The sequence below is a fragment of the Podarcis muralis genome, chromosome 2 (genome assembly GCF_964188315.1).
Source record: "Podarcis muralis chromosome 2, rPodMur119.hap1.1, whole genome shotgun sequence".
Taxonomy (NCBI): Eukaryota; Metazoa; Chordata; class Lepidosauria; order Squamata; family Lacertidae; genus Podarcis; species Podarcis muralis.
The window spans coordinates 53,232,489-53,260,068 of NC_135656.1; the positions used below are offsets into that span (position 1 = coordinate 53,232,489).

The 27,580-nt window shown below is 45.9% G+C and overlaps 1 protein-coding gene across 2 annotated transcripts in view; it reads left to right on the forward strand.

The window, feature by feature from the left end:
- The first annotated feature begins 8,078 nt into the window (after positions 1-8,078).
- PPP2R2B (protein phosphatase 2 regulatory subunit Bbeta) overlaps positions 8,079-27,580 on the forward strand; it is a 238,071-nt gene continuing 218,569 nt past the window's right edge. Inside the window, exons 1-2 of one of the 2 annotated variants that reach the window (XM_028717893.2) lie at positions 8,079-8,346; positions 8,496-8,573. In XM_028717893.2, the coding sequence (XP_028573726.1) occupies positions 8,337-8,346; positions 8,496-8,573 (88 nt within the window). In that variant the 5' untranslated portion in view covers positions 8,079-8,336. Of the gene's footprint in view, positions 8,347-8,495; positions 8,574-15,502; positions 15,777-27,580 lie in introns of those variants that run through there. The other variant, XM_028717895.2, reaches the window with a different exon arrangement.

Sequence of the window (27,580 nt, forward strand, 5' to 3'; positions counted from 1 at the left end):
AACGCGCCTGCTGTGTTTCAACGCTACATCAACCACGTGTTTCAGGACTTGTTAGACAAGTACGTGGTGGTGTATTTGGATGACATACTGATTTACTCCCGTGACCCGGCTCGCCATGAGGGACATGTCCGGACCGTGCTGCAGCGCTTGCGTGAGCACCGTTTGTACGCAAAGCTCAGCAAGTGCGAGTTCCATCAGCGGACTGTGGACTTCCTTGGTCACCGGCTCTCTCCAGATGGGGTGCAAATGGACCCGGGGAAGGTGACAGCGGTTCAAGAATGGGCGGCACCCCGGAACCGCAAGGACCTACAGCGTTTCCTGGGGTTCGCCAATTACTACCGGACCTTCATCGCTGATTATGCTCATCGCACCACCCCGTTGACCCGGCTACTGCGCCCAAAGACGCCGTTTTCCTGGGACAAGGAGGCAGAGGAGGCGTTTCAGGGGTTGAAGGCCTGTTTCCAGAGGGCACCAATCTTACAACATCCGGACCCCTCTCGACCCTTTGTGGTGGAGACCGACGCTTCCAGTACGGCTCTCGGTGCCATCTTGTCTCAACAGATTGGTCCTGAAGCGCCACTCTTACCCTGTGCCTTCTATTCCCGCCAGCTCCTACCAGCGGAGCGTAACTATACTGTGTGGGAGCGGGAACTACTGGCCATCAAGGTAGCCTTTGAGGTCTGGCGCCACCATCTTGAGGGGGCACGACATCCGGTGGAGGTGAGAACCGACCACCGGAACCTGGAGTACCTCCAGACCACCCGCAAGCTGAACCAAAGACAGATCCGGTGGGCGTTGTTCTTTTCCCGGTTCCAGTTCCGGATCCGCTACATCCCTAGCTCTCAGAATCAGAAGGCGGATGCCCTGTCCCGGAAACCTGAAGACAACGCAGACACGGTACAGCAAGCAGAACCCACCACGATCCTACCTCCGGCTGCATTCCTGGCCACCCAGGAGGCGCAGCCACTGCAGGTTCGGGTGCAGGAACAGCAGCGGGTCGACGCTTGGGCCCAGGAACGACTCCGGGAGCTGGCTGAAGGGTCCAGCCCACAGTATCCGGGGCTGGTCCTGCATCAGGGCCTTCTGCTGCACCACGGTCGTCTGTACATCCCGCCAGGGCCACTACGGCTGGAGGTTCTTCGGATGGCCCATGATGCCCCAGCAGCGGGGCACTTTGGACGGTATCGGACCACCCATCTGGTCAGTCGAGAGTTTTGGTGGCCCCGCCTGAAGGCTGACGTGGCTCGCTACGTTGCTGGTTGTGATGTCTGCCGGCGCGCCAAGGGACCTACCGGGCGACCCCCCGGCCTACTTCAGCCATTGCCAGTTCCACCGCGCCCTTGGCACACGGTTTCGTTGGACTTTGTAGTGGACTTACCCTCGTCTCGTGGCTGTACCTGCCTTCTGGTTTTCTCCGACCATTTCACCAAGATGGTGCACTGCGCTCCCTGTCCATCGGTACCCACAGCCAAGGAAACTGCTCAGCTGTACCTTCAGCATGTCTTCCGCCTGCATGGCCTACCTGAGCGCGTGGTGTCCGACCGGGGTGTTCAGTTCACATCCCGGTTCTGGCGAGCATTGCACCAGACCCTCGGGACGGAGGTCTGTCTCTCATCAGCCTACCACCCACAGACTGATGGCCAGACGGAACGGGCGAACGCGGTGCTGGAGCAGTACCTCCGGTGTTACTGCAGCTACCAGCAGGATGACTGGGTCGACCACCTGGCATTGGCGGAGTTCGCCTACAATAACGCGGTGAATGCGTCCACCCAGCAGACCCCGTTCCAGGCCAGTTATGGTTATCATCCACGGCTGTTTCCAGAGGTGCTGCCGACATCCGCGGTCCCGGCGGTGACGGAGTGGCTTCAAGAGCTCCAGTCCCAGCAACAGCTTTTGGTGGAGCAACTGCACCAGGCCAAGGAAGCGTACAAAGCCCAGGCCGACCGCCACCGCCAGGTGGGGCCGGAACTTCGCGTCGGTGACCTGGTTTGGCTCTCCACTCGCCACCTCCACCCCTCTCGACCTTCGCGGAAGTTGGACGCCCGCTTCACCGGCCCGTTCCCTATCGTAGACCAAGTCTCTCCTGTGGCATTTCGTCTCCGGTTACCCGCAACCCTGAAGGTTCACCCGGTCTTCCACAGGTCCCTTTTGAGTCCGGTGGCCCCACCCGACGAGTTCCACCCGAACCGTCCCCGACCGCAGCCAGTGTTGGTTCGGGGAGAGCCTGAGTACGAGGTGGAACGCATCCTGGACTCCCGATACCGCAGGGGAATGCTGCAGTATCTCATTGACTGGAAGGGGTACGGACCGGAGGACCGTTCCTGGGAACCAGCGGCCAACGTCCACGCACCTGCCTGCCTCCGAGAGTTCCATGCGACGTACCCCAGCAAGCCGGGTCCGGACCCTCGGTTGAGGGGGGGGCCTGGGAGGGGGGATGGTGTGATGGCCTGGGATTCCGATTCGGAGGATGAAACAGAGGAATCCCAACCTGCACAGGAGTCCCCGCCTCCAGGGCCGGCTGAACTGGGGCAAGGCCTAGATGCTGAAGAGCCTGCACCTGTGGCAGTGCATCAGGAGCTGGCCCCAGGTGAAGCCCTTCTGGCCCCAGAGAGGCTTGACGACTCAGTGGCCACAGGTGAGCCTCCTCCAGGGCCCAGTAACCCTTCGGCCTCTCCTGATCTGCAGAGGCTTAGAGCAGAGAGGCGAAGGGAACTGGTTGCCCCCAGGAGGAGTGCTCGCCTTAAGGCCAGAGGAGGCGGGGCTCCTGGGGGCTGGGACCGCCCCTGGCCTTAGAAGAGGATAAAAGCCCAGTCAGCCCGGCCCCAGGTTGCGGGAGCAACGTCGTTGTTGGCTTCGGACCTTCCTGTGTTCCTGATCCCTGCTCGGTCTCCTGTTCCTGACTATCCGGTGTTCCTGTTCCCTGCACAGCCTCCTGTTCCAGCGTTCCTGTTCCCCGCCCGGCTCTCTGCCTCGGACCTCGCCCCTCTTCGTGTGGACTCTGCTACACCCAAGGTACCTTACCCCCGGGACCAGCACAAGATGCCTGATCAGCCGCAGCAACAGGGTGGCCCCCCTGCAAGGCCCAGAGAAGCCCATGGTGTCAGGTGAGCAAATGGCCTTCCGTTTTGGGACAGAGGAGGGCAGGAATGGGCTAGGGGGGCAGCTAGTCAAAAGATGCACAGAGCCAGATGGCTGGATCCAACCCAAGGTCCATCTGGGCCAGCGTCTGGAAACCCAACCCCCCCCCTGCAACCACGCCATTTTGTGGGGTCTGATGGAGGAAGCGGGGGGGGGGGGGGGCTGGGGTGTCCCTCCCCTGTAGTAGGACTTGGAATCCAGGAGAAAACTATTGGAATAGCCTTGCCAGGGGCTTAGGGATGTGCTGGGGTTCCACATCCCTTCCCTAGGGGTGAGTATTTGGATATAACGAGCAGGGAGTGGTTCCCTCAGACCTGCCCCCTGCTGCCCGGGCTCTTTGCCCTCCACTCTGCGCTCTGCACTCTCAGATGCGGAGGAGCCCTCCCCCCATAAGGAACCGACAGCCTGACTTCTGCATTTCAGCTGCTGGAGGAAGATCAGCTGTACCTCCTGGAGGTCATCCAGAACTGCCAGGTAGCTCGTCTCAGGGGGCTCCACACCCTGAAGTGCTCCAAGCAGGAGATGGCCCAAGCCATCATGGTGAGTAAGCAGGAGATGGCCCAAGCCATCATGGTGAGTAAGCAGGAGATGGCCCAAGCCATCATGGTGGGTAATGGGTGGTGTGAGGGACCCCCATGGGGAGGGAGGGGCTTTGTGAAAGGGCTTGTGCATCTGCCAGAGAGGAGGACCCTTCTGGCTTAGGGCAGGGTTGCCAATCCCCTGGCGTTTGGGGTCGAAGCCGTCCTCCGTAGACCCCTGGAAGGAGCTGACTTTCCTCCTCTGCTCTCTTACAGGACATCTTTGGCCACTTGGAGCGCTTCAGGGATCGCCCCCTGAGCCTGGCCCTGGCCTTGGAGGCCCTCCTCCAGCTGAGGTGAGTGGGGTCTTTGGAGTGGGTGGGGTTGCAGGGTAGGGGGCAGAACTCCAGGTGGAGCTCTGGGTGGGCAAAAGCAGGCAGGAGGAAGAAAGGGGCAAGGGAGACTTGGAGGAGGCAGCGCCTTACTGCTTCCCTTTCTCTCTCCAGCTTCATGAGACCCCATTTCAGCTGCGATATGATCAGTGCTATCCTGCATACGACAATGGAGGCTGTTCTTGGGGGTTCAGAAAAGGAGGAGGTCAAAGATGTTATGTCCTCTGCTTTGACATCCCTTTGCCCAGCTCTTTCTTCTTCTCACACCCTTGCAAGATTTAACCCAGCACTCAACCTCTCTTCTCTCTTTTCCCACAGGAACTGAAGCAGCATTTCCAAAGACTGCTGGAGAGTCTCCTTCTGGAAGCCCCCAATGCTGGCACCCTCCTCCAGCTGCTCACTGTAAGTGTCCTGATAGCATCAGGAGTGGTTTTAGGGTTGCCCCCTGTCCCTTACCCAATGGACTGTCCCATTTCTGGGGCATGGAGTCCCCTGTCCCAATTTGGCCCAAGACCAAAACCGGCAACCCTCATGATTTGGGAGTGCCAGGGACTCTGTGATGGGGGCAGTGGAGGGCCACTTTGGCCCAGACTGGTCCCTGACTCTGAGACACTCTTTCCTCCCGCAGGACCTCCCATATTATGCCCTTTGGGGAAGTGAGGAGGAAAGGAAGCTAGCAGCTAGCAGCATTTCTCTACTGTTGGCCGTTTCACGAAGATTCCCCCTCCTCAGAGTAAGTATCTTGCCTTCTTGTATCCCATATTATGCCCTTTGGGGAAGTGAGGAGGAAAGGAAACTAGCAGCTAGCAGCATTTCTCTACTGTTGGCTGTTTCACGAAGATTCCCCCCAAGTAAGTATCTTGCCTTCTTGTATCCATTTCTTTGGTTACTTCCATCCCCCCAAGAGCACACTCCCCAGTGACTTTTAACGCAGAAGATGCAGTGTGCGTCCCTGGGTGCCAGGATGAGGCCAGAGGCTTTTTTTGCCCCCTTTCCTGGTGTTGTCCTTCTACCTCTTCCCAGGAGGCTGCAGGGCCCAGGGAGGTCCTCTGGGGCAAGGGATTGGGGCCCAAGCCATATGGAGACCTGTCCTGCCTGGCATGGGGCTGCTTCTGTGCTCTCTTGCACCCATCCAGGGTGGGGTTCGTAGTGTCATCTGACCCAGATTTTTTTTCCTTTGCAGAAGACAGTAATTCAGCCAGAGCTGGCCTGCTTCCGGCAAAATCTGAAAGAAGGTAAGCCCCACACCTTGGGGACAGCGAACTCCCTTGTCTCATGTTTGCCCAAGATACACCTCCCAGGTCTCCTTGCTGGGAGTCCTGCAGGACCTGCTCCCTGCCTGGCAGGCCTTTCCCACTTGGTTTGGGAGGGCAGAGCCTAGACTGACTCCAGCTACAAAAAGCGGAGAGGGCTGAACAGATTTTGGGCTGGGGTCTTTTTGAGGGGTGGTTCCTGTTTCCTTTGCCCTCCATGGCCTCTCTGCCCAGCGGTCTCCCTGCCTGAGCTGACAGAGCTGGTCTTGCAGGCAGAATTGAGGACTCCCCGACTGCTGGTGCTGGCAGACTTTGAAATCTGTGCCAAGGCAGCTGGCTCTGGGGTGGCTCAGGACTTGCTGGCTGCCATGATGACCATGGGGCTATCCCAACAGGATACCACCCCAAGGCAGGTGACCTGAGAAATAGGTGAAGTATCTGGAAATATGGTTAACTGCGAAAAACTCCAATATATTTCAAGATAGTTATGTAAAGACATGGAAAGAAATAAGAAAAAATCTTGAGTTATGGGAAAGAATGAAATGCTCTCTAATGGGAATAATTTTGAATATTTTGCCTAATTTTATTTCAAACCGCTCCAACAATAGGCAGAACAAGATGCTTCAAAGAATACCAAAAATATATTTCTAGGTTTGTCTGGCAAGGGAAGAAACCGAGAATTAAATATAAAATTTTAATAGATATAAAATACAGAGGTGGAATTTAATTGCCAGATGTACGGTTGTATGATGAGGCGGCTTGTCTCCCCTTCTTCCCCAAATTGCGCTGTATTGAATCAGGCCAGAGTCCAGCTTGGCACCCTCCCTCTGGAGCAGGAGAAAACAAACTTGCTCCATCTTCCACGTGACAGCCCTTGAGATATTTGAACTTGGTTATCTTATCTCCTCTCAGTCTCTTCTTATCCAGGCTAGACATACCCAGTTTCCTCAACTGTTCCTCATAAGGCTTGGTTTCCAGACCCTTGATCATCTTGGTTGCCCTCCTCTGCAACTATACACAGAAACATTTACCTTATTTTTGAGTGATCAAATAGTGCTTCTAAACTGATAGTCTGGGAACACTCAAGCTCGGTTCAAGGGGGAATCATATTGACAATAAAGGGAGAAAACAGGGTTCAGAATAGCATAATGAAAATAATTAATGTTTATCCATTATTTTAGGGGAAAGAACTTCACATACACTTATCATGCCAAGGATCAATGCACATTTTGTTTTTCTAAAATGACATTTTCTACAGTGAAGATAATAATGGCAGATTACAAATTTTAAGTGTGGTATTGCAATCTGTTATTTTGAATAACATTGCCAAGAAGATCTGCCCATGCCTTTTCTAATTATTGGTGATTTGATGAATTACTAATAGGGCAATCCTATCATTTTACTAGAAAGGGGTAACCAGGACATTTATTTATTTGCTACATTTAAGTACCACCTTTCTGTAAAACAAGTCAAGGTGGTTTACATTTTATAATAAAAAGGGTAAAATCAAAGCCCCCTGATTCAAAAGTAAAAGAAGTAAATTTAGGTACTGACACTTTCATATGGTCACATCATGACCCAGTATGGAGTAGTCACCAGGAGAGATGTGGAGCCAATAGAAGGGACATACTGTCTCCCTCTGATTTTTTAAAACCTTTAAATATTATAAAATGTGTAATAAAGAGAAAAAAGAACTTGCAAAGTTAATCAAATGCAATATTTGTAAGCAGTGCTTTGTTTTTGTTTTTTGGCAAAAATAATAATAATGAGGTGCTGATACTCATATATTGATAAAAAAATATGCTGCGTTTAGAGTAATAATTCCACCAGAGTTCATTCTCACAACTATTTTCAGCCAGACAAAGTTGAGGAGTCCTCACAAACACTGTGATTTACAAGTATCTTTTCAAAAAGTATCCTAAAACATCTGGCCATTATGTTCCTGAAGCAGTTTAAAGATGTTTTGAATTAGTATTGTATTTATGCCAGTTTTGGCTTATTCCTGGCAATTGTAAATTGCTGAGTTTAAGTATGCCAGTTTGAAGGGCCTATGGTTAGCAGCCAGTCTTTATAATTTATGTAATATTCCCTTCAAAACAACAGGAGGGTGACCTCATCCATTGTGAATCAGCCAAATGTGAGTTGTAAGGCAGGGGCTATTCACTACATAAACAGTTAAATCATTTAGAAAGGATAAGAAAATACTGTAGTTCACTTCTGACAGAAACATGTCCAGTTGTCATAATTAAACAGGGGGGTGGCATTTGAGTAATTTTAATCAATAACTGAAAAATTGCAGCAGCTTCAACTTTTAATCAACTTAATCCAAAGATTAATCCATAGATCAATCAACTAAAGCATTATAAACATTGATTTATGAAAAGCTATATGAACACTTGTTTATGTGTAATGAATTGGTTACTTGAACTGATATTTTCCTTGCATTTAAGAATCACATTCATTGCACTTAAGAATCAGCTTTCTGGATCAGACCAAAAATCGTCCTTTTTCCAGTAGTGGCCAACTATCTCCTGCCATGTGCCACCAGCATCTAATAGTAATGTGAATTACCTTTGAACATAGAGGTTTAATTATTAGCTATTGTACATGATAGCCTCTAATAGACCAGTGGTGGTATGTGTATATGTGTCACAACAGAGGGAGGGGAAAGGAAGAGTCGCATACAGCAGAGAGAGGGGATAGCTAGCCCCTTTAAATCTAAGACTAAACATTGATTTTATTCTAAAAACAACAATTCAGCTGTTATTTTGCTGCACTTTTTTATATAAGATAGAACAGAAATTATTGTGTCTGCATTAGTATTCCAATGAAGAGAGGCTGTGATAAAGAATGTGACTGCTGGCCTCCTGACTCCACAATGATGCTGCCAATGATGTATTGGGAGCTGACTCCGATTGCACCATTTTCGAAATAGCCTCAGATGGCACGAAGAAAGCAGACAGAAAGGCAATTCACAATGTGGGCATAATGTTGCTACTTTCCCAGGGAGCTAGGTTATATCTTTGCAGTGCAGAATGATTCCAGGTGAGTACACATTTTTCCTTCATTTTATTCAGAACAAGGCAGTGACTACACATAGATCTGCATTTGTTAATTAAAAAAAAGAAAATCTTGAACCTCTTTCTCATTTTATCTCTCTCATTTTTTTGATGGGGCGACGTGTCTATCTGCAGGATTTGAGAACCTCATGCAAGATGTGCTGTGGTGCTTCAGTCAAGTGAAAGGAACTATTGACACAGGGGTCACAGAAGGTGGGTTTACTTTTCCTTTTGTTCTTGAAATGAAAAGGAACTTGTTTTCTTGCACTAACTGCTTAGTCAATGATGACTTTGTTTCAGCTCTTCTTGTGGTGATAACTTATGGGGCAAACAGGTAGCAATGATGTGTCTTTTTTTAAAGGTATGTTTTAAGGAGGCCTTAATTAGCTGTCACTAAAATGGGAGCATGAACCTTTCTGCAATTGCAGAAATCCTTCTCCTCACATTCTTTTTTTTTTTTTGAGGGGGGGTAATTTACTTCTTTTTCTTCATGTTGACTATATTAGCATATTAAATACTGCACTGTATACAATTTATTGCATTTCTTATAATAAGATATGGAAAAGAGAGAGTACTAAAAAGTGATTTGGAGTGATGGGCATTGCAGCACTCAATGATCTCTTTGTTCCTAGTAGTTCTGGGACCTTTCACAGTCAAATCATGTCCCTCTCTCTTTCTGTGCTACTCACATTAAAAGCGGAATATGCTGCCTGCTGTTTTGGGAAGAAACTTGAAGGGATAACTGTGCTGGTCTTTGCACCCCCCCCCCCTTTAAACAACTGATGAAATATATGCTCCTGAAATGGAGAAAGTTTCTATCACCCAGATCCCACAAGGGTATACATTCCAGATGATTTGCAGGGCAAGGGAGGCTTTCCTTCACAATACACTCAGAGTGGAAGTTGTTTTTCCCCAGAACCAACTCTTTCTTGCATTAACTCTTTCTACCTCAACCTGTCTCCTAACCTGTCTCCCTACCTATCTCCCAACCTCTATTCCAACCCACTTCAACCAACCCTCTCTCAATTCCTCTCCTTTAAAATCCTTTTAAACTCTCCTTCCTGGAACCATTACCAATCAGAGGCTGCCATTTATTAACCATTTGCTGGCAGCGAAAGAAGGGCACTTGTTAATCCAACCAGTCCAGCAAAAACAACTTTTCCGTCACATGTCCCACCCCTGAAAATCATTGCGTAAGCGAGGCTGCATACACCAGCCTCCACGCATCAATGAGCAGGAACTGAAAAACACTTTGGGGGGTTGTTTCAATTTTCAAATACACTTTAAACCACATTACAAACTTTTGCATCTCAAATAAACATATATACCGCCTGTTTGTCCCTTTATCTATCTAAAGGTTTTGTGACAGGGCATCCACAATTGCCTTATCCTTCCCTCTGCCCCGTTCATAATAAGGTTTAAGCATATTTCCTTGGAAAACTTCACAATGTCCACTTTCCAAGTTTAAACCAACCACATAGTCTACATTGGAGAGTCTACCAACAACACGGAAGGCTTTGACGTTGTTCTGCGGTCAGACCAAAGCGCACTTTCACTCTCTCTTTAAATGTGAGGTAATCAGAGGTTTCATCCTCTCTGAGATCTGAGTATATTTCACTCAAAATTCCACATATCTGAGGGCACAAGTACAGCATCCAGTTTCCCTCAGGAATGTTTAAGTCTTTACAAGTCCATTCAAAACTAAATAGGAATGCCTGCACACCATCACCTTTTACATACTTTGGAAACCTCTTTATATTAGCTGAGGAAAAATCCCCACCCCCCAACATGGGTTGCGGCAGTTCTGCTCTCAGCTTAATTTCCTCCATTTTTAAAAGAAACATATCTTTTTCAAGGGCCATCTTGGCCTCTCTTTCTCTGTATCCCTGGGCTAATCTGGCATCTCTTTCTTTCTCTTTTTCCTCATGAGCTAGTCTGCTCTCTCTCTCTGCCATATCTCTCTCAGTCTGTTTCTGTGCTAGCTGAATGTCAGCTGTCTTTTGTTTTTCTTTCTCTGCTTCAACTTTAGCCATTTCTAATCTTAGTCTCATCATCTCTAATTCAGTACTGTATTAGGATTTTCCTCAGATGCAGCAGCTCCCAGCACTGGGTCATCCCGAGTCTCTTTGGCTTGGCGCTTGCTGGTCATTTTCTGACAGAATTTTTTTCTCCTTTTAATAAAATAACTTCACTACTTTATTGTTATGTATTGGGTTTAATACATTTTAGGTTACAAGGCGTGTTCTAACCAATTGTATAAGTGTTGGTAGATGAACATTCTAATGGCAAGCAAGTGCATGCACTTTCAACTGTCAACGGTCAGTTCATGCTCAACATTATTATTGTGTCGTCCAGTCAGTTCGATTCTTGTTTTCCTATGAGTGAGCTGTTGTCACTCCCAAATGTTGAATAAACGTAGTTGAGGAACTTACACTGCCTTGGGCTTCTGACTTTCCCAAATATTTAACATTTATTAAACTGGTTGTTCTATATCTCTGGGTATGTTTCTGTGTGGGTTTTAACTTCGGATCATGGCGCTGCCACCAATTAATATGCGACGACACTTTTCTCTCTCACGCTGTTGGGCCCGCTCTCACTTAGATAAATTGCCCCCACCTCACTGAACAGCACTTAACCCGAAGGTTTCTTTTCCTTTCCTCTTAATATTCTAGCCCAGAGTATCCTGCAGGGGACCTTTGTGAGGGAATAGTCAGTTGGAGTCTCAGACAGGTTTTCTTTAAATTAACAAAAAAGATTTATTTAAGGCAAGATCGTATATAACACAAATGGCTTGAACTTAGGTTATTTCAGGCATACAATACGATTATACTTTAATTCGTCGTCAATTGTTTTTGTGTTATAGGATTGGTTCCTTTATACGGTGATACTTTCTTGCAGTTATACACCCCCTTTAACAATCTTGCTCCTGAGGTACCTTAAGCAATAGACCAAAGGGCTCTCCACACCCCCTCCCTTCACTGGGTTTGGGAGATTCTTCTTTTCCTTAGAAGAATCTCTCCCATCCAGACTAGATTTGAATCCCAATTAGGTTGTTCCTTTCCAGCTCCTACTTCTTCTGGCTCAACCTCTGCCTCCCAGTAAAATTCTCATCTATTCCTCCTACAGGACACCACACTCTGTCCTTCACAATACACTCAGAGTGGAAGTTGTTTTTTTCAAAGCCAACTCTTTCTCGCATTAACTCTTTCTACCTCAACCTGTCTCCCTACCTATCTCCCATCCTCAATTCCAACCCACTTCAACCAACCACCTCTCAAATCCTCTCCTTTTAAACTCTCCCTCCTGGAGCCACAGCCAATCAGAGACTGCCGTTCATTAACCATTTGTTGGCAGGGAAAGAACGAACGAACACTTGTTAATCCAACCGGTCCAGCAAAACCGACTTTTTCGTCACAATGGCCCTTCTCATCTCCTCTGTTGCAGGCCTAAAGTGGTGAGAGCTAGAAGTTGAAATGAGGTTTCTCTTACTGCTGGCTTGCTGGAGTTTGAGGAAGGCCACCTTTTTTGGCACACAGTTTCTACTTGCATTACGGAGGACAAGAATGTTAATCAATGTATATCATTTACCACAGGCTATACATCTCTATTAATTTTGGGTGGAATTCAACATTGCTGTAAGGCCATTTTTCCATCAGCACAGGCATTTCTGCTTGCCCGACTTAATAATCCCCCTCTGTGTGCTGTTCTGGGGGGTTCTTTCAATCCCCAAGAGCTGATTTGAAGGGTGCAGGAGGGAGGAGACAGGGGGAGCTCTATTGCACTATGGGAACTCATTGTACTTGTTACTGCTAGCACACCTATTCAGCCCTCCATGAAATGTTTGGACAACTGGGGCACAAATAAAACTATTATAAGTAAGACTAGGTATGCACCTTCTAGAGTACTAGGGATCCAAGCCAGAGGTATTTGATCCTACTGTATTCCCCTGCTGCTGTTTTGTGTTTTCCACTGGATGTCTTTGATTTCCTACTTTCAGTTTCCAGGGTGGAGGGGAGGCCTCACTGTGCACTCTGCACATTTGCTATGGGTTTAGGGGATGAGTCCTTCCCCCAATTTCACCCACAGCTCAGAGAATCCTGGGATGATTTCATGTTGTTTGAGCCATTGCATTTCTATTGTCCTAATATTGGGCACATGAGACAAGTCAGCACCATGGAAAGTTCCAAAGGCTCTCTGAAGATACACCTGCAATAAGCTTCCACTATTCCAACAGTTGCATGGGGTCCTTTGTTCCACAACTTTTAAACTCTGCCATCTGCTAGTGTAAGGGCTCTTGTGTTAGCAGACAACCCTTCATTTTTTAGTGATTTCTGGATGCTATTGTATACTGTATATGCATACAACTTTGTAACATATTACTGACAGCTGGGAATCAAGCCTTTAAAATCTTGGATACCTTGGATATCTGACTCTACAATATCATTGGATTTGGCTGCGAGCCCAACTTCATTGGCTTCTTTTTATGCTGCTTGCTAATTGCTTTCACAGTTTGCACTGCCGTTTGCATAGAAAGTAAAGTGCTATTAGTTAATGCAACCTAAAATTTCAGCCTAAATAATTAAGTAAGAGCCAGCTACCATGAGACTATGGCTATTTTTGTGAATATGATTTTAAAGTAGAGTGAATTTACTCCAAGGGAAAACTAAACCACCAATTATATATACTGTAGCTTGGGGTGGAGGGAGAGGACAGGCAATGTTTAGGGGAGCAGATTTAAATCAATAAATGTGTTCTAGGGTAGACCAAACACCATGGGTGTAGCCAAGGGGGGCAGGGGGCAGCTGCACCCCTAAATCAAGTAAATCAATAAAAATACTTGACTGAGGTTCTCCCCCCAACAAAAAAAACCCATAACTCCTGGCTACGCCCATGCCCAAACCCCCCCCATATATTTCAGGTTAAAGCTACAGTAAAACCAAACCATTTCAGTATTGATCTGGAACAATTATTGAGATCCTGTGTCTTGGAAACCATCCCTTTATTTATTTATTTTTATTTATTCATATTACTCTTGAAGACAAATGTACATATTTTTTGTTATGCTTTCTTTCAATACTACTTCCTCTTCTAATCCAGTTTCCAAAGTGATATTTCAAGCAATTTCCCCCAACAATGGCATAAACAATGTCTTAGGGAAGTCCTTCTTAGCACTTTCCATTTATCAAATAGTAGGTAATTTCAAAGCTGACAGTGCTAAGCAAATGAGATTCAAGCAGTGATAATTTCCTTAAATTGATATTACACATTTATTTGTCAGGAAAGCTGGAGGCAATGCTCTGAGTAGTACTAAAAAAGGGAAAAGAGATTGAATGAATATAATTTCATATCCAGGTGTATATAAAATATTTAAGATAATCTGTGTGAAGTACTAAGTGCCAATTCAAGAAGCATTAATACTTGGTTTATTGCATACTTGTTCTTTCAATCACATTTCTACTTATGCACGCGGCTACTAAGCACATTCCTGTTTGTGTCAAGAAAACCCAGAAGATGTTCATCCAGCATGTCCTGGATCTGAACTGTAGTATTCAAGAGGGTGATAAGTTCCTTCGGGTCAAACTAGATGCAATATTAACTGTATGTAAGCAATTAGCATGCATGGTTTTGAAATTTTAAATTTCTGCAATGAGAAAGGAGAAGCAGGTTTGCAACTATGGCACATTGTGATGGGAGTAGCCTCCCCTCACCCCAACATCACCCCCAAAGCCATTAGAACCAGGAGGAGAAGTCCCATAGGCATATTGATCTTTCTGAGCAAATACCAGGGATAAACCAATGTAATTGTGATAAAATCCTTTCTAGAATATCTTTAAAACAATCTAGTGCAGTGGCTTAGAATGTGAGCCTTCAACACCATGGAGTCATTCAGTTATTCCCTTGCCTCAACCTCCTTAGGTAGCAAGTAACAAACTTTTAGCTTCCACTGTCTCATATGTACTATGGAAGTAATATCACTGACTCACCTGGGTGTGAAGATTATTTAAGAATATACAGTCGTACCTCGGAAGTTAAACGCCTTGCGACTCAAACATTTTGGCTCCCGAATGCCGCAAACCTGGACGTGAGGGTTTGCAAACGTTCTTTGGAACCGGAGCTTCCTGCAGCCAATCGGAAGCCGTGCCTTGGTTTCCAAACATTTTGGAAGTTGAACGAACTTCTGGAGCAGATTCTGTTTGACTTCTGAGGTATGACTGTATATGCAAAACTTTGGATGTGAGAAAGGCACTATATAGAGGTTAAATATTATCCCCCCCCCCGCTCTTATTTCTTCTATGCTGTGTAAAGTAAATATTAGCACAAAACTGTGATGCTAAAAGTAATTGAAACTGCAATCCCTATGTACATTTCTGCAAAGACAAGGTGGAGGCTGGTTATAACATTTGACCAAAGTCTACTGTAGACCCTTGATTTTAAGTTTCTTCCCTCTCCTGAAGCCCAACCCTATTCATGTTGCCTGGAAGGTAAGTATCACCGGTTCCAAGGGAACAAGTCACACAGGACATAATTTCGAGCACGCATGGCTAGATATGCACTGTTCGTTAGCTGTCCTGTGACACTTCCTAGGAGTAAACCTCATGAAATACAGTAGGGCTTACTTCTGAGTACAGGGGCTCGCGCTGCACAGCTGCAGTCCTCTGTGCCCTAACTTGGAAACAGGCCCTACTTTACATCCATGAACTCAGATTCTCCAGTTAGTTCCCTCCCGAAAATCTAAAGAACTTCTACCGGTAGCCATGTTGTGCTATGAGCCATTCCAGCACCACCACCCCAAAATATAAGGGGAGCGGTGGGAAGGGCGGGCAGTTCCTTCTCGACCAGCCAAGCACCTTTAAACGTGCGGAGGAATTTCCCTTTCTGTAACAGGTCCCCCCCTTCCCCTGCGTCTTTTGATGCCCAGGGTTCTCCGCAGAGTCCGGGACACGATCCCGCGCCCTGCTGAGCAGAGCGAGGCGCGAGACGCTCTCCGGTCGCCTCGCGCGTGTGTTTACAGGCGGGAGGGTCTTAGTCAGCAAATCCTGCTCCGATGCGCTGCAGCCAATGAGGAGCCTCGCTCGGCCCGCTCGCCGGGGGGCTCCGGAGTTGGCGCTGCTGGGCGCGGGCAGAAATGCGAGGCGGCTCTCGCGGGCGCTGATGGCAAAATGGGGTCCGGCCGCCGCCGCCGCCACCGCGGCGCTTTCGCTCCCGCCGCCCTGCAGCTCCGCCGCGCTGCGCTGTCGTCCACCATGTAGCCTCTTTCACCAGCCTGAGGATCCCTCCTCCTCATGGATTGAGGAGGCTGCGTTCAGCCCTCATTTCTTCATATTTGTCGCCGGAAGATGAAATGCTTCTCCCGTTACCTGCCTTACCTCTTCAGACCTCCCAACACCATCCTGTCTTCCAGCTGCCACACGGAAGGTACAGGTCGGAGAGGAGCGCCGGCGGGATGGTGGGTGGGACGCCAGCTGCGGATCAGAGCCGAGGGGAGGGGAAAGTGGGAGGAGAGCCTCCCCCCCCCCGCTCCGTTCCCCCTTCCTCCCTGTCTCTGCTGACATTGCCTTTTGCAGCCAGTGCGTGCCCGGGGCGAGGGGGGGGGGGTGTGCCAGCAAAAAAGCTTGCCTTGCGACAAGATTTCAGGAATCACTGGGCCCTGGGTGGGGGGCGGCCCGATATTCCCGGCGAGTCAGCCATTTATCAAGGAGAATGGTGCAAAACATTACAGCATCGGAAAGGTCTTCTGGACTGCAGGGCTACGATCCCCCACACCTTAGTTACTTCCTTTGCAGGCCGGGTTTCCATCGAAAACATATCGTGCAAATCTGTTTACAGATTGGGGAGAGGGTGGGAGGTTAGCTGTGCAGATCAGGTATAGGCAATCTGTTTTGCCAAGGTTTCAACTTGAGAAGACTGGAAGGGAAAGTAATGTTCAGGATTCTGGAGCCTGGGAGAATGCTAGGAACTTTTGCCATTCTGGGGCAAGTTTCTCTACTACTAGTTTGCATGATCTGCTGTCAGGAATTTTTATGAATTGCCATTGATGCAACACACTAATTACTGATAGAGAGTGTACAGGAAGTAATCATGGAGGTAGTCAGGATTTTTGTTTGGAAGGGGCAGAAACTGAGTTTGCTATGTATTTTTATTGATTATGGGGTGGGCAGCTGCTCCTATCTGCCCCCCCCCACTACACCCATTGAAGTAATACTGAGACTGTCATACTATATAAAGATAGAAGGGGGAGAATCACATTTTCTTTAGTCATAATAGAAGGTGCTTGCAAGAAGAATCAAAGTTCTAAAACTTACAAGCAGTGCTAGAGATTTTTCCCCAGTGTAGATTTTGTTTCTTTCCATGTAGCTGAGAGTAGAAGCCCTCCCTATGAGAGCTTTAAATGAGTGTTTAAGCATTGCAGAGATTGATGCTGTCAAGACAGGAATGCAAGCAGACCATAGCATATAATTACAGCTAATTAAATGTTAAAGCAGCAATAAGTAGAACTAGGAGCAAGCACAATCCAATAGTGAGTTGTCTTTAATCTTTACATCTAAAGCCACTTTAGTTTAGCTTGGTAATTTATGACTAGAAGATGGAAGTAAATGATAGGCAATAGATCGGCCTCTAATTGTCCCCATATCGGCCATCCAAGTATTTAATTTTTTTTAAGTGTTTGAGCAGGTTACTAGGGTCACATGGGGCATCATTCTAATCCAATAAACTGTTTTTATAGTGGGAAACCTTTTTCCAGCCTGAGGGCCGTGTTCCTTCTTGATGACATTGGGGGGAGGTGCATTGGGCAGGCCTAGAAGCCAAATGTGATTGAGACAAAGGATGTGACAGATCTTTGACCAGTAGGCTGAATTCTAGCCACACAAAAGCCACAGGTTTCTCTATCTCCCAACAGACATTTATGTATTTAATAAAAGTTAAAATTCTGAAACATAAAAACTACCTCAGCTTGGTAGGCTTGTCTAAACAAGCATGCAGTGAAGGTGCCTGCTTGCTCTCAATAGGCAGGGAGTTCCGCTGCCACACAAAGCGACCAAGTTCTTACAAATGTGGAACGGATATTACGTGGCTCGCAAATCAACAACCATCGCAGATCTCTGAGCACAGGTGTTGCAGTAGTGTAGCTAGGGGAGGCGAGCGTGGGGTGCTCCCGGCAGCACTTATCTTTGGGGGTGGCACACTGGAGCCCAAGGTGGCATGCAAGCCCCAAGCACCCCAGAGCCCAGCGCACCACTCCCAAAAGCAGCATGGCTCACAGTGGCCAGAGGGTGGCTGGCAAGGATGCAAGCAGCATGCGCTGACTCCATGAGGGGTGCTGGGCCTGCATCATGCCCGAGCCACCACGTTTCTCTCGGGTGCCCTCTTTTTTTCTTCTTTTTTCGCAGCCATTTATCTTATGCTTAAGAGAAGCTTTCCCATTCTTTCAGAATTCTTAAATGAGACCTTCACTGAGGTTCCGCACTACGTAAATTAGTTTATAATTGATTAATCAATTCAGTTGTTAAAAGCAGGTATGCTAATCAACTCCATCATCTTTAATCAGATCCTAACAACAAAAATGACCTTAAAATGATACCCATTTTCTTCAGATAGTACATTCTGTTTTGTTCCCAAACCATATTTCAGAATGATCATCTTATGTTGTGTTCTAGCCACATCCACTTTAAAAACATTGTTCATTCTTGGTTAGACAAGCATACCCAGATGCTTAGAAAATTGAAGTAATTTTAATCTGTTTTAGTGCAGAGAGATATACTGTAGTCCAGCAACAGCTGGAGAGTAACACGTTTTTCATCCCTGCTGCATTGTTTTTCTTGTTTACCAGTAAAGATTTGGAATCAACCAAACATTTATTAGATTTTTTTAAGCTCAAGAAGTTTGGTGAGTCATTTGGATGAGACTGTCAGACACCAAGGTCATTGTGGTTGCTCATGTATGGAAGGATTCATATAATGACTTTAGGACAAACAGAAAACTGGAAGTCTGTGTATTCCATAGTTTAGAGAAATAAATGTTTCAAGTTGATTTGTTAGGTAACGTATGCCATACAAATCCAAGGGAATTCTGGAAGAAGAGCTTAGCCGTCTGATGGTTTCTTAATAAGGGGGGGGGGACTTTTGTTTAATTCTTTCATCTAACTCGCTAAGTCGGTATTTATAAACTCAGATATTGTAAGCAAAGTGATACCAGGCTGAATTATAAAGTGACATGTTTGCATGGCTTTGATGGTAGCTCTTACCAATCTCTGTAGACCTAATTAAAGGCATATAATGATGACTCCCCTTTCCCAAGCCATGGCATGAGTGGAAAATGTACTTTCAGAAGAATATACCAGCCCAACAGATTGGAGATATCATATTCATGTAGATATGGAGAACATAATGATACCCTTATTGGTCTTTGCATTATTACAGCACTATAAAAATGACATGTCATAAAAATGACATCTGTTAAAACAATTAATATTCTATGTGTCCACACTGCTGAATTCTCTAAATCAGAAAATGGAGGTGGAAAAAGACCATCAACACCCGGTGCTTACATCAGTCCTGCCCTATGAGTTTGGCCTTTGCCTTTTGTTCATGCCAGAAGAGATGTAAAGGTAAAGGTACCCCTGCCCGTACGGGCCAGTCTTGCCAGACTCTAGGGTTGTGCGCCCATCTCACTCAAGAGGCCGGGGGCCAGCGCTGTCCGGAGACACTTCCGGGTCATGTGGCCAGCGTGACATCGCTGCTCTGGCGAGCCAGAGCCACACACGGAAACGCCGTTTACCTTCCCGCTAGTAAGCGGTCCCTATTTATCTACTTGCACCCGGGGGTGCTTTCGAACTGCTAGGTTGGCAGGCTCTGGGACCGAACAACGGGAGCGCACCCCGTCGCGGGGATTCGAACCGCCGACCTTTCAATCGGCAAGCCCTAGGCGCTGAGGCTTTTACCCACAGCGCCACCCGCGTCCCCTAGAAGAGATATACAACATGGTAATTGCTTGATTTGCTTGTGATCACCTATTTGGTTAGTAAGTCCCTTTGAATCCTTTGTGGCTTCATTTTGGATAAGCATGGCTAGGACTGGGTTTCCTGTATCCTAAGATAATGCCAGGATAATACAAGGAATAAATGGATTCACTTTCAGCTCTTTTTATACCTCTGAAGTTTTTATCACAGCAGCTTAAAATAGCTTTCAGGATATCCTTAAATGCACAAAATGTGCTTCTGTTGCTTTTGTGTGTGCAAAATGCAAAGGAGCGAAATGAAAGGTAATCAAAATGGCACATAGTGTTTAATGCTTTCCTAGGACTAGTTTAAGCCCCACTGAGAACAGTGGGACTTCTGTAGGTTTAGGGTGATATAAAAGTAGAATATTGTACAAAATATAAAGCAAATCTAGAGATAAAGCAACAGCAAACCAAATTACATCCAGAAACGAGCACTTTCAATTCCCATATTCATAATTCTCCCATTGATCCCAATGCAAGTATACAAGGACATTCCTTTGGCTGGATCATGACCATTAATAATACCAAATTGCTTTTTACATGCAGGTTTTATCAACAGTCATAATTTTATTTTCTATAACATGTCTTGAGCCACAGCATGAAAATGAACTGTAAGCATTAAATCAATTTAGTGTCAGATTAAACCCGGGATTTAGAAAAATATGCTATATTTATTTTCAGTAAGAGCCTGACCTCTCCAAGGGTAAAAAGCACATTATGAACACAGTGCAGAATAGGATCTGAGGACATAAACCATCCAAAGTGCAGTTTTTACCTGAAGGTCAGTGAGGTTTACTTCTGAATAAACATGCCTAGGCTCGCCTACACAAATTCCGCTTATTTCAGTGAAAGAGATTTACAGGGCAATTATAGGCAAGCGTACACTGTAATGCCTAATAAAGGTTTGGGGAAGTAAGCAAGTAAGGCAGGTGTACAGCAGTCAGAAATAAAATCTACTAAGCTCAATAGGTCTTACTCTCGGGTATAGGTGGGTTATAGGATTGCTGCCCTTAGCATATGCTTAATTCTCAGTTGAAATGAGTGGGACAAAACTGATTAACTGCAACTGGAATTGTCACCAAGTCTTTGAACAACTAGATTTATATTACAAATGCTATTGCTGTGGCCATTACCTTAAACTGAAGACAGGCGTCTAGTAGCTCCTAAGCTAGAACTGGCTTCCGGATGCAATTTTATATTTATTCATTTAGTAGCTTTATATACCACTGTTTGACTGGCAGCTCACAACATTTATAAATGCAATGGGTACATGAAGAACAACCACAACTGAAGCCAGCCCAGCAGCAAGTGTCTGGTGCCGTCTTCTGCCTCCTACTCTGTTTTGTTCATTCCCACTTAGCTTATCTGACCTCTGGGTTTCCTACCAATTTTAAATCGAGGTGCGTTAAACATTTGGTTTGGAAGGAAAGGCTTTTCAAAAGTTTTGTGAGAGAGGGAAGAAAATTTTACGCAACATTAGAAGAGTAGAAGAGATCCTCCCCTCACCATCTCAAAGAGAGAAACTTTTAATTCAGCAGTCCTGCTTACTTTGCCCAACCAATTGTCTCTGCATCTGATAAATGTTCCCTAATAAGGTATCCAGTAGGCAGTCCTGATGTAAATATAGCTTCAGTTGGTGGAGGTGTTTCAGGAATTTATTCCAGTTTGTAGCTGCCTGCCCCCAGAAGCCTCAGAGTGGCTAACAGTACAGTCATACCTCATGTTTTGGATCAGGTTAGCCATTTTGATTTGTATGCTGTTGGTGTATTATTGTCATTGTCTTGTTGGGCTGTGTATGTGATAAAGGGGAGCCATAAAGGTGTCTTCTTCTGTTTGTCCCCATGTCAGTTTCAGTTTATTGGTTAATTTTTCTAGTAGGGCTGTTTCCCATACTATTTGGTACCATTGGTCCATGCTTACTCCTGACAGGTCTCTCCAGTGTCTGCTTATGGTGTTTCTGGCTGCTGAAAGTAGGTGGGTTATGAGTTCTTTGTGGTGTAAATGGGCATGACACCAAACCCTACATACATTAAGCATAATAGAAACATAGCCACCCGACCCCACCCCCACCCATCTTCCCTCCCTCCACCCCCCTTTTCCCCCCTCCCCCTAATGTCTCAACAAATGAAACGGATTTGTAAAAATGTTACATGGAAAAAATACGAGAGATTTTTTACTTCTGTAAAACAAGAAAATCTTTAATAAAAAAAATAAAAGAAGAAGATACCTCATGTTACGTTTGCTTCATATTACGTTCTTTCAGGATATGTCCTGCGGTGACCCGGAAGTACCGGAAAGGGTTACTTCTGGGTTTTGCCGCTCGTGCATGCACAGACGTGCAAAATGACGTCACACGCATGTGCAGAAGTGATGAATCGCAACCCGCGATTGCGCAGATGTGCCACTGTGGGTTGCGCTCTTTTCATGTTGTGAATGGGCCTCTGGAACGAATCCCATTCGCAACCAGAGGTACCACTGTATTAAAAATTCAATTACTGGAAAAACAAACCATAATAACTTGAATTCTAGAATCTATGTTAAAATAAAATGTGTGTAAAATGTTGCTTCCTTTTGTTATTCCTAGCCAGTGATTTCTCTCTGCCCTACCCCCTGCATTGAATAGAGAGGTCTTGTAGTGCTTTTCAGGAAATTCCTGTCAGCTTGGATGAGGAAGTCTATTCCAGAACTAGGAAGATGCCATCAAAATACGCTGATGCCACTTTAACAATGAACAGTCAAAGAGATATCCATAAACTTGGTTTCCCTCATCTTTCACTAGAACTAACTGCCAGAGAAAATCCCACTATATATTCATTTTATTATTTCAATCTGGTGCACCTGGAAAGAGGGCCAGAATAGCACAGTGTAACTCTAAAATCCTTTGTCAGCATACCTGTCCAAATACTGAGCTATGGAGTAAGCCAGAGACTTTGGACAATAGAGTCTGGGGTGGGTCAGTCAAGGAAGGGAGAAATACTGGAGTGATACACGTTTTTAAACAGCACCAGAGAACCAAATGTGTGCAGAGTTCTTAGCGATCAGATCAGATTATAGCATTCCATGAATGAGTGCATGTTGCTGTTCTAAGATAAAACAGCCAGAGCAAGAGAAGTTTCAAGAAATAAGGAATTACTGGAAATAAGGACCAACTAGAGCAGGCCAAAAATGGAACAAAACTAGAGATGGGAACACAGGTTAGGATCCATTCTAGTAGGGAGGGACTGCTGTGATGCCTTTTGCAGCCCATAATGTGGAAGCAAGGATATTCACCCCATCAGGTCCCAAGAAAGAAAGAGCCTGCCGTTGTCATCCTAGCTGTTACGGCAGTGCTGACAGAGCTACTGGGACATTTTACAAGAAGCAAGCGGGGCATGTTCTTGCTAAGCTGCTTGTCAGTTCCAGTAGTCTCACTATAAAATATTCTACCCAGTGTGTTATCTATAGTGTTGCTTTATGCTTGGCAAAAAAACAATTACAACTACTATTTGCATGTGTTGGCTATTTAAGCCTACAATCATATACACCACATAGAACTCAGAAGGACTTCTGAGCAGACATGGATAGGATTGTGTTGCTTTGTTTCCCCCCCATAACCACCAGCCATTGGAGACTGCTGAATAAAGGTTTCAGTTTTAAGGTAAATTTTAAAAATAAGATTTCCATATAGTTTTCTAGTACAGTGGTACCTCGGGTTACATACGCTTCAGGTTACATACGCTTCAGGTTACAGACTCCGCTAACCCAGAAATAGTACCTTGGGTTAAGAACTTTGCTTCAGGATGAGAACAGAAATCGTGCTCCGGCGCGGCAGCAGCAGGAGGCCCCATTAGCTAAAATGGTGCTTCAGGTTAAGAACAGTTTCAGGTTAAGAACAGACCTCCAGAACAAATTAAGTACGTAACCCGAGATACCACTGTATTACTATTTAATATCAAACCCTCAAGATTTTCCTTAGTTTACAACTGCTGGAAGTGCTATATAGCTTTCTTCCAAAGGGGCAGTTAAGTTAGTAACTAGTGACACTTTAAAAGGGAACAGGTTTACCACCATGCCATAAGACAGTAGTTTTCAACCAGTGTGCCGTGGCACCCTGGGGTGCCTAGAATGAGGGTCAGGGGTGCCACAGGCAACACTGAATTCTGTCCCTCTTTGCTTCCCTCCCTCCTCTGATGCCCTCTCTTGTCTCTGCCTCCCAAAGGCTTCCACAGCTGTTTATTGCAGCAGCCCTGGCTATAAGCTCCACAGGCGAATGGTGCCTCTGGAAGGCTCCTCTCTTTGGGGTGGGGTGGGGCAGCTCAGAGACCAGGGGTGGCAGCAGCAGCTACGCAGAGGACTCCCAAGGAGAGGGGAGAGGAAGCTGAGGGAAGACTCCACAAGGGAGGGTATTTGAAAAGGGTGAGAGGCTGCCAGCTCTGCAGACAAGGGGTGACATAACTGGGCTCCTGAGCCCCAGAGGGGTGCCGCAGAAAGAATGTAGTTGGTTAAGGGAGCCATGGACTCAAAAAGGTTGAAAACATCTGGCATAAGCTTTCATGGGTCCCCCTTAGCTTTCTTTTGCAGGTGGCTGTGCAACGAGGGCTGTTGCTGCAATCACATTGAAGCCACAAACCCTGGTGTACAGAGGCTCTCTCTATTAATAATAGACAACACTTACCATCCATGTTTGGGAGAGACAAGAACTCCAGACACATGCCGAGAACTAACTGTGCTCCTGATCCAACTGCACATGCCTTTGATCGGCCATTGCAAGCACACACACCTCAATTTGGTCATTTATTAGCACTGGAAGAGACCTAGGTCTCCTTTCCATCTGGTACTGTCACACCAGTAAACTGATCAGAGTGCATACACAACCATGTATGTAACAACTATTCTTGTACCCAAATGTAAACAAGTTAAGAACAAAGTGACCCAATCACATTTGCTGTCACTGATAATAGTGTTTTACATGCTGTGGATTGGGGGGGGGGGTGTCAGTCTGAAAGATACCCATGAATCCCTCCTGTGACCCTGTGTATATTAGTTTAGGGGTAAGACTGTAAGTTAAAAAGCAGAGACATCACCTTACCAACAAAGGTCTGTATAGTTAAAGCCATGGTTTCCCCGGTAGTGATGTATGGAAGTGAGAGCTGGACCATAAATAAGGCTGATCACCAAAGAATTGATGCTTTTGAATTATGGTGCTGGAGGAGACTCTTGAGAGTCCCATGGACTGCAAGAAGATCAAATGCATCTATTCTTAAGGAAATTAGCCCTGAGTGCTCACTGGAAGGACACATCGTGAAGCTGAGGCTCCAATACTTTCGCCACCTAATGAGAAGAGAAGACTCCCTGGAAAAGACTCTGATGTTGGGAAAGATTGAGGGCACAAGGAGAAGGGGACGACAGAGGATGAGATGGTTGGACAGTGTTCTTGAAGCTACAAACATGAGTCTGACCAAACTGCGGGAGGCAGTGGAAGACAGGAGTGCCTGGCGTGCTCTGATCCATGGGGTCACGAAGAGTCGGACACGACTAAACGACTAAACAACAACAACAAGACTGTAAGAGGAATCTGCTGAACCAGTCAGACCAGTTTATTTGTAAGATAATGAATGGCCTGGTGCATTTAATAATATCTTGCTATCTATACCACTCTACTTTAAGACCTGTAGTGGGGAGGGACCCCACAACCCCATTTCCCATCTCTGAACAGATATGTATGTCTGTTTATTTATTTCATAAAATGTATACACTGCTTAACTCTAAAAAAACAAACAACCCTCAAAGCAGTTTACAAAAATATAAAACAATAAACTTGTGAATAAGAGGAATTAATAACAATTTGTGGACAACATACATTTGATACATTTGATGAAATAAACTCTAGTCTACAAAACCTTGTTATCCAATAAATGTATTGGTCTTTAAGGTACCACAATACTCTTTCTTGGTTTTTATATAATCTTCTGCATTCTGATCATGCTTCCTGAAGTTCGGCACATCTCTCTGTATTGTCAAGTTAAGCCGCTCAATACTACAGAAAAATCTGTCTAGAAACTTACAATAGTCTTGTGCTTCATTTTGCCTGTCAAATGTGTCTTTAAAAAACCCAACAACCTTAGAGATCAATCAATGAAGGCACAGGGGAGCTGGTGGGGAAGCTCAAAGACACACAAGAAAGGAGAAGCTTTCAGCTGAGATGGTGAGCTGATAAGAGAAATATCCAAGAAATCTGTTTCCAAAGTTAAGACAACACAGGCAAGCAGAAGCAGCAAAAACATTATTTGAGACATAATTGTGTAACCTGAATTGTGCAACCAGTGTGTGATTGCAACTATTTTAGGGTGGAATTCAAACTAGAAGTGCTTAGAGAAGCTGGGACTGCAGAAAGAAGCCTCAACAGAGGAGAGAGTATAAATTGTCTTTCCTGCCCTCTCCATGGCTGCTACCATCACAGACAGCTATTGAATCTGGGTGGGGGGGGGGGGGGGAGACTAAAACCCCTCAGAGGAGAAAAGGGCATGGATAAGTAGAAATGACTGTGAAGGGGTAAGACTAGCTTGGTAAGACAGGACAAGGACCAGACTGGTAAAAGCAAAGTGAAGAAGGCAGAATAGTCTTTTTTGAGTGTGGTAGGGGATTGAGCTGTGTTTCGGCCATGCCTTTTGTCCCAGAAGCCCTGCTCCCCTCTTTCTATTAATTGTAAGGATATGGGGCCAGCCAAACTGGTGCAGTTGTTCACTCAGGGGTGATGGAACACCACTTTGTGCATGCTGGAGACAGCTTCCTTTCTTAGTACATCACCTTCTAGGATTCAGGCACGACACAAATTAAGCTTGAGGAGTGTGAAATTGGCAAGGGGGAGCACAAACCATGAGCTCCCTATAGTGTGAAGAAAGTGGGAAGTTTTTAAGAGTGAAGGCTGTCTCAAAAACAAGATAATGCTGGAGAAACAGTGAATGGGCCTGTTCTTCACAACAAGTAATAAAATGGTGGTAATATTGGAACTTCCCTGCCTCCTCGTGGAGAAGGGACAGTGTTCATAAGTCATTCATGGTAAAGGAGAGGGATGCAGAAGTGAAATATTGAATCATAGCTCCAAAATAGAAAACAGATGATTTTAATAGGCAGTTGTGTTTAATTAATTAATTTAAGGGCGTCATAGATGACACCATCAGCCTCTTTATTAGCCCATTATTATCCAGCTCTACCTGTTAGTACATTTGCCAACATTTTGATCAAAACCCCATTACTTCTTTGGGAAACTACAATTTGATTTACAAAATAAATAAAATGTGTAATTGACTCAAGGTGCACCAATATCTAGGCAAATTGCATAAACCGAGACAAACCAGATGTAAATATATGGTCTATTTTAACACTTAAATGCCAGGACTGATTTACTAAATTTTGGGATTCCCCACCCCCACCACCCAAAAAAATCTCAAGCTATATTTTGCTGTCTGCTGGGTTGCACCACGATGGCTCGCTCTGAAAATATGATGGATACTTTGCTTTCTAGCTCTTGACCAATCTGTGCAGACTGGCCGACACCATAAGGCAGGGATGTCCAACTTCCAAGAGACTGTGATCTACTCCCACTATAAAAACACTGCCAGTGATCTACCCATTGGATTGACCAAATTTGTTGAGCTTTTTGGGGGGAGCCTTTTTTTTGGGGGGGAGGGCGTGCGGATCCATTAGGATCACACAATCGACTGGGATCGACCAGGAACACCCTGCCATAAGGGATCCACCAAGTCAAGCAGCTGCCATTTTCACTTTGCACAGTATGGATAGAGCAGTGTGATAAAAGACATCCAGTGTGCTGTAGTGGTTAGTGGATGTTCAGTCCAAAAGGTCTGGAGAGCAACAGGTTCGGAAAGGCTGGGTCATAGTCTTGGATGAGGAGTGGAAAGACTATGAGTTTAATCCAGTGACGTCATCGCAAAGGAAGAGAACTTCTGCTAACTCAACAGAATTCCCTTCCCTCTCTTCCCCATGCACATCCCATAACCCCAAATCTGCTCTGGGTTTCCCTGCAACCCACCAGAGAAGATACGTCTCTCTCTCTCTCTCTCTCTCTCTCTCTGTGTGTGTGTGTGCAGACTGAACACGGAGAGAAGAGGGAGGGGAAGCTTTATTGCATGAGTGGGCATTATTCCGCTCATGCAGTGACTTCATTGGATTCAACTCAGCGAGCTTCGTCCATAAACTGACCTTAGGTCAGTCATTGTCTC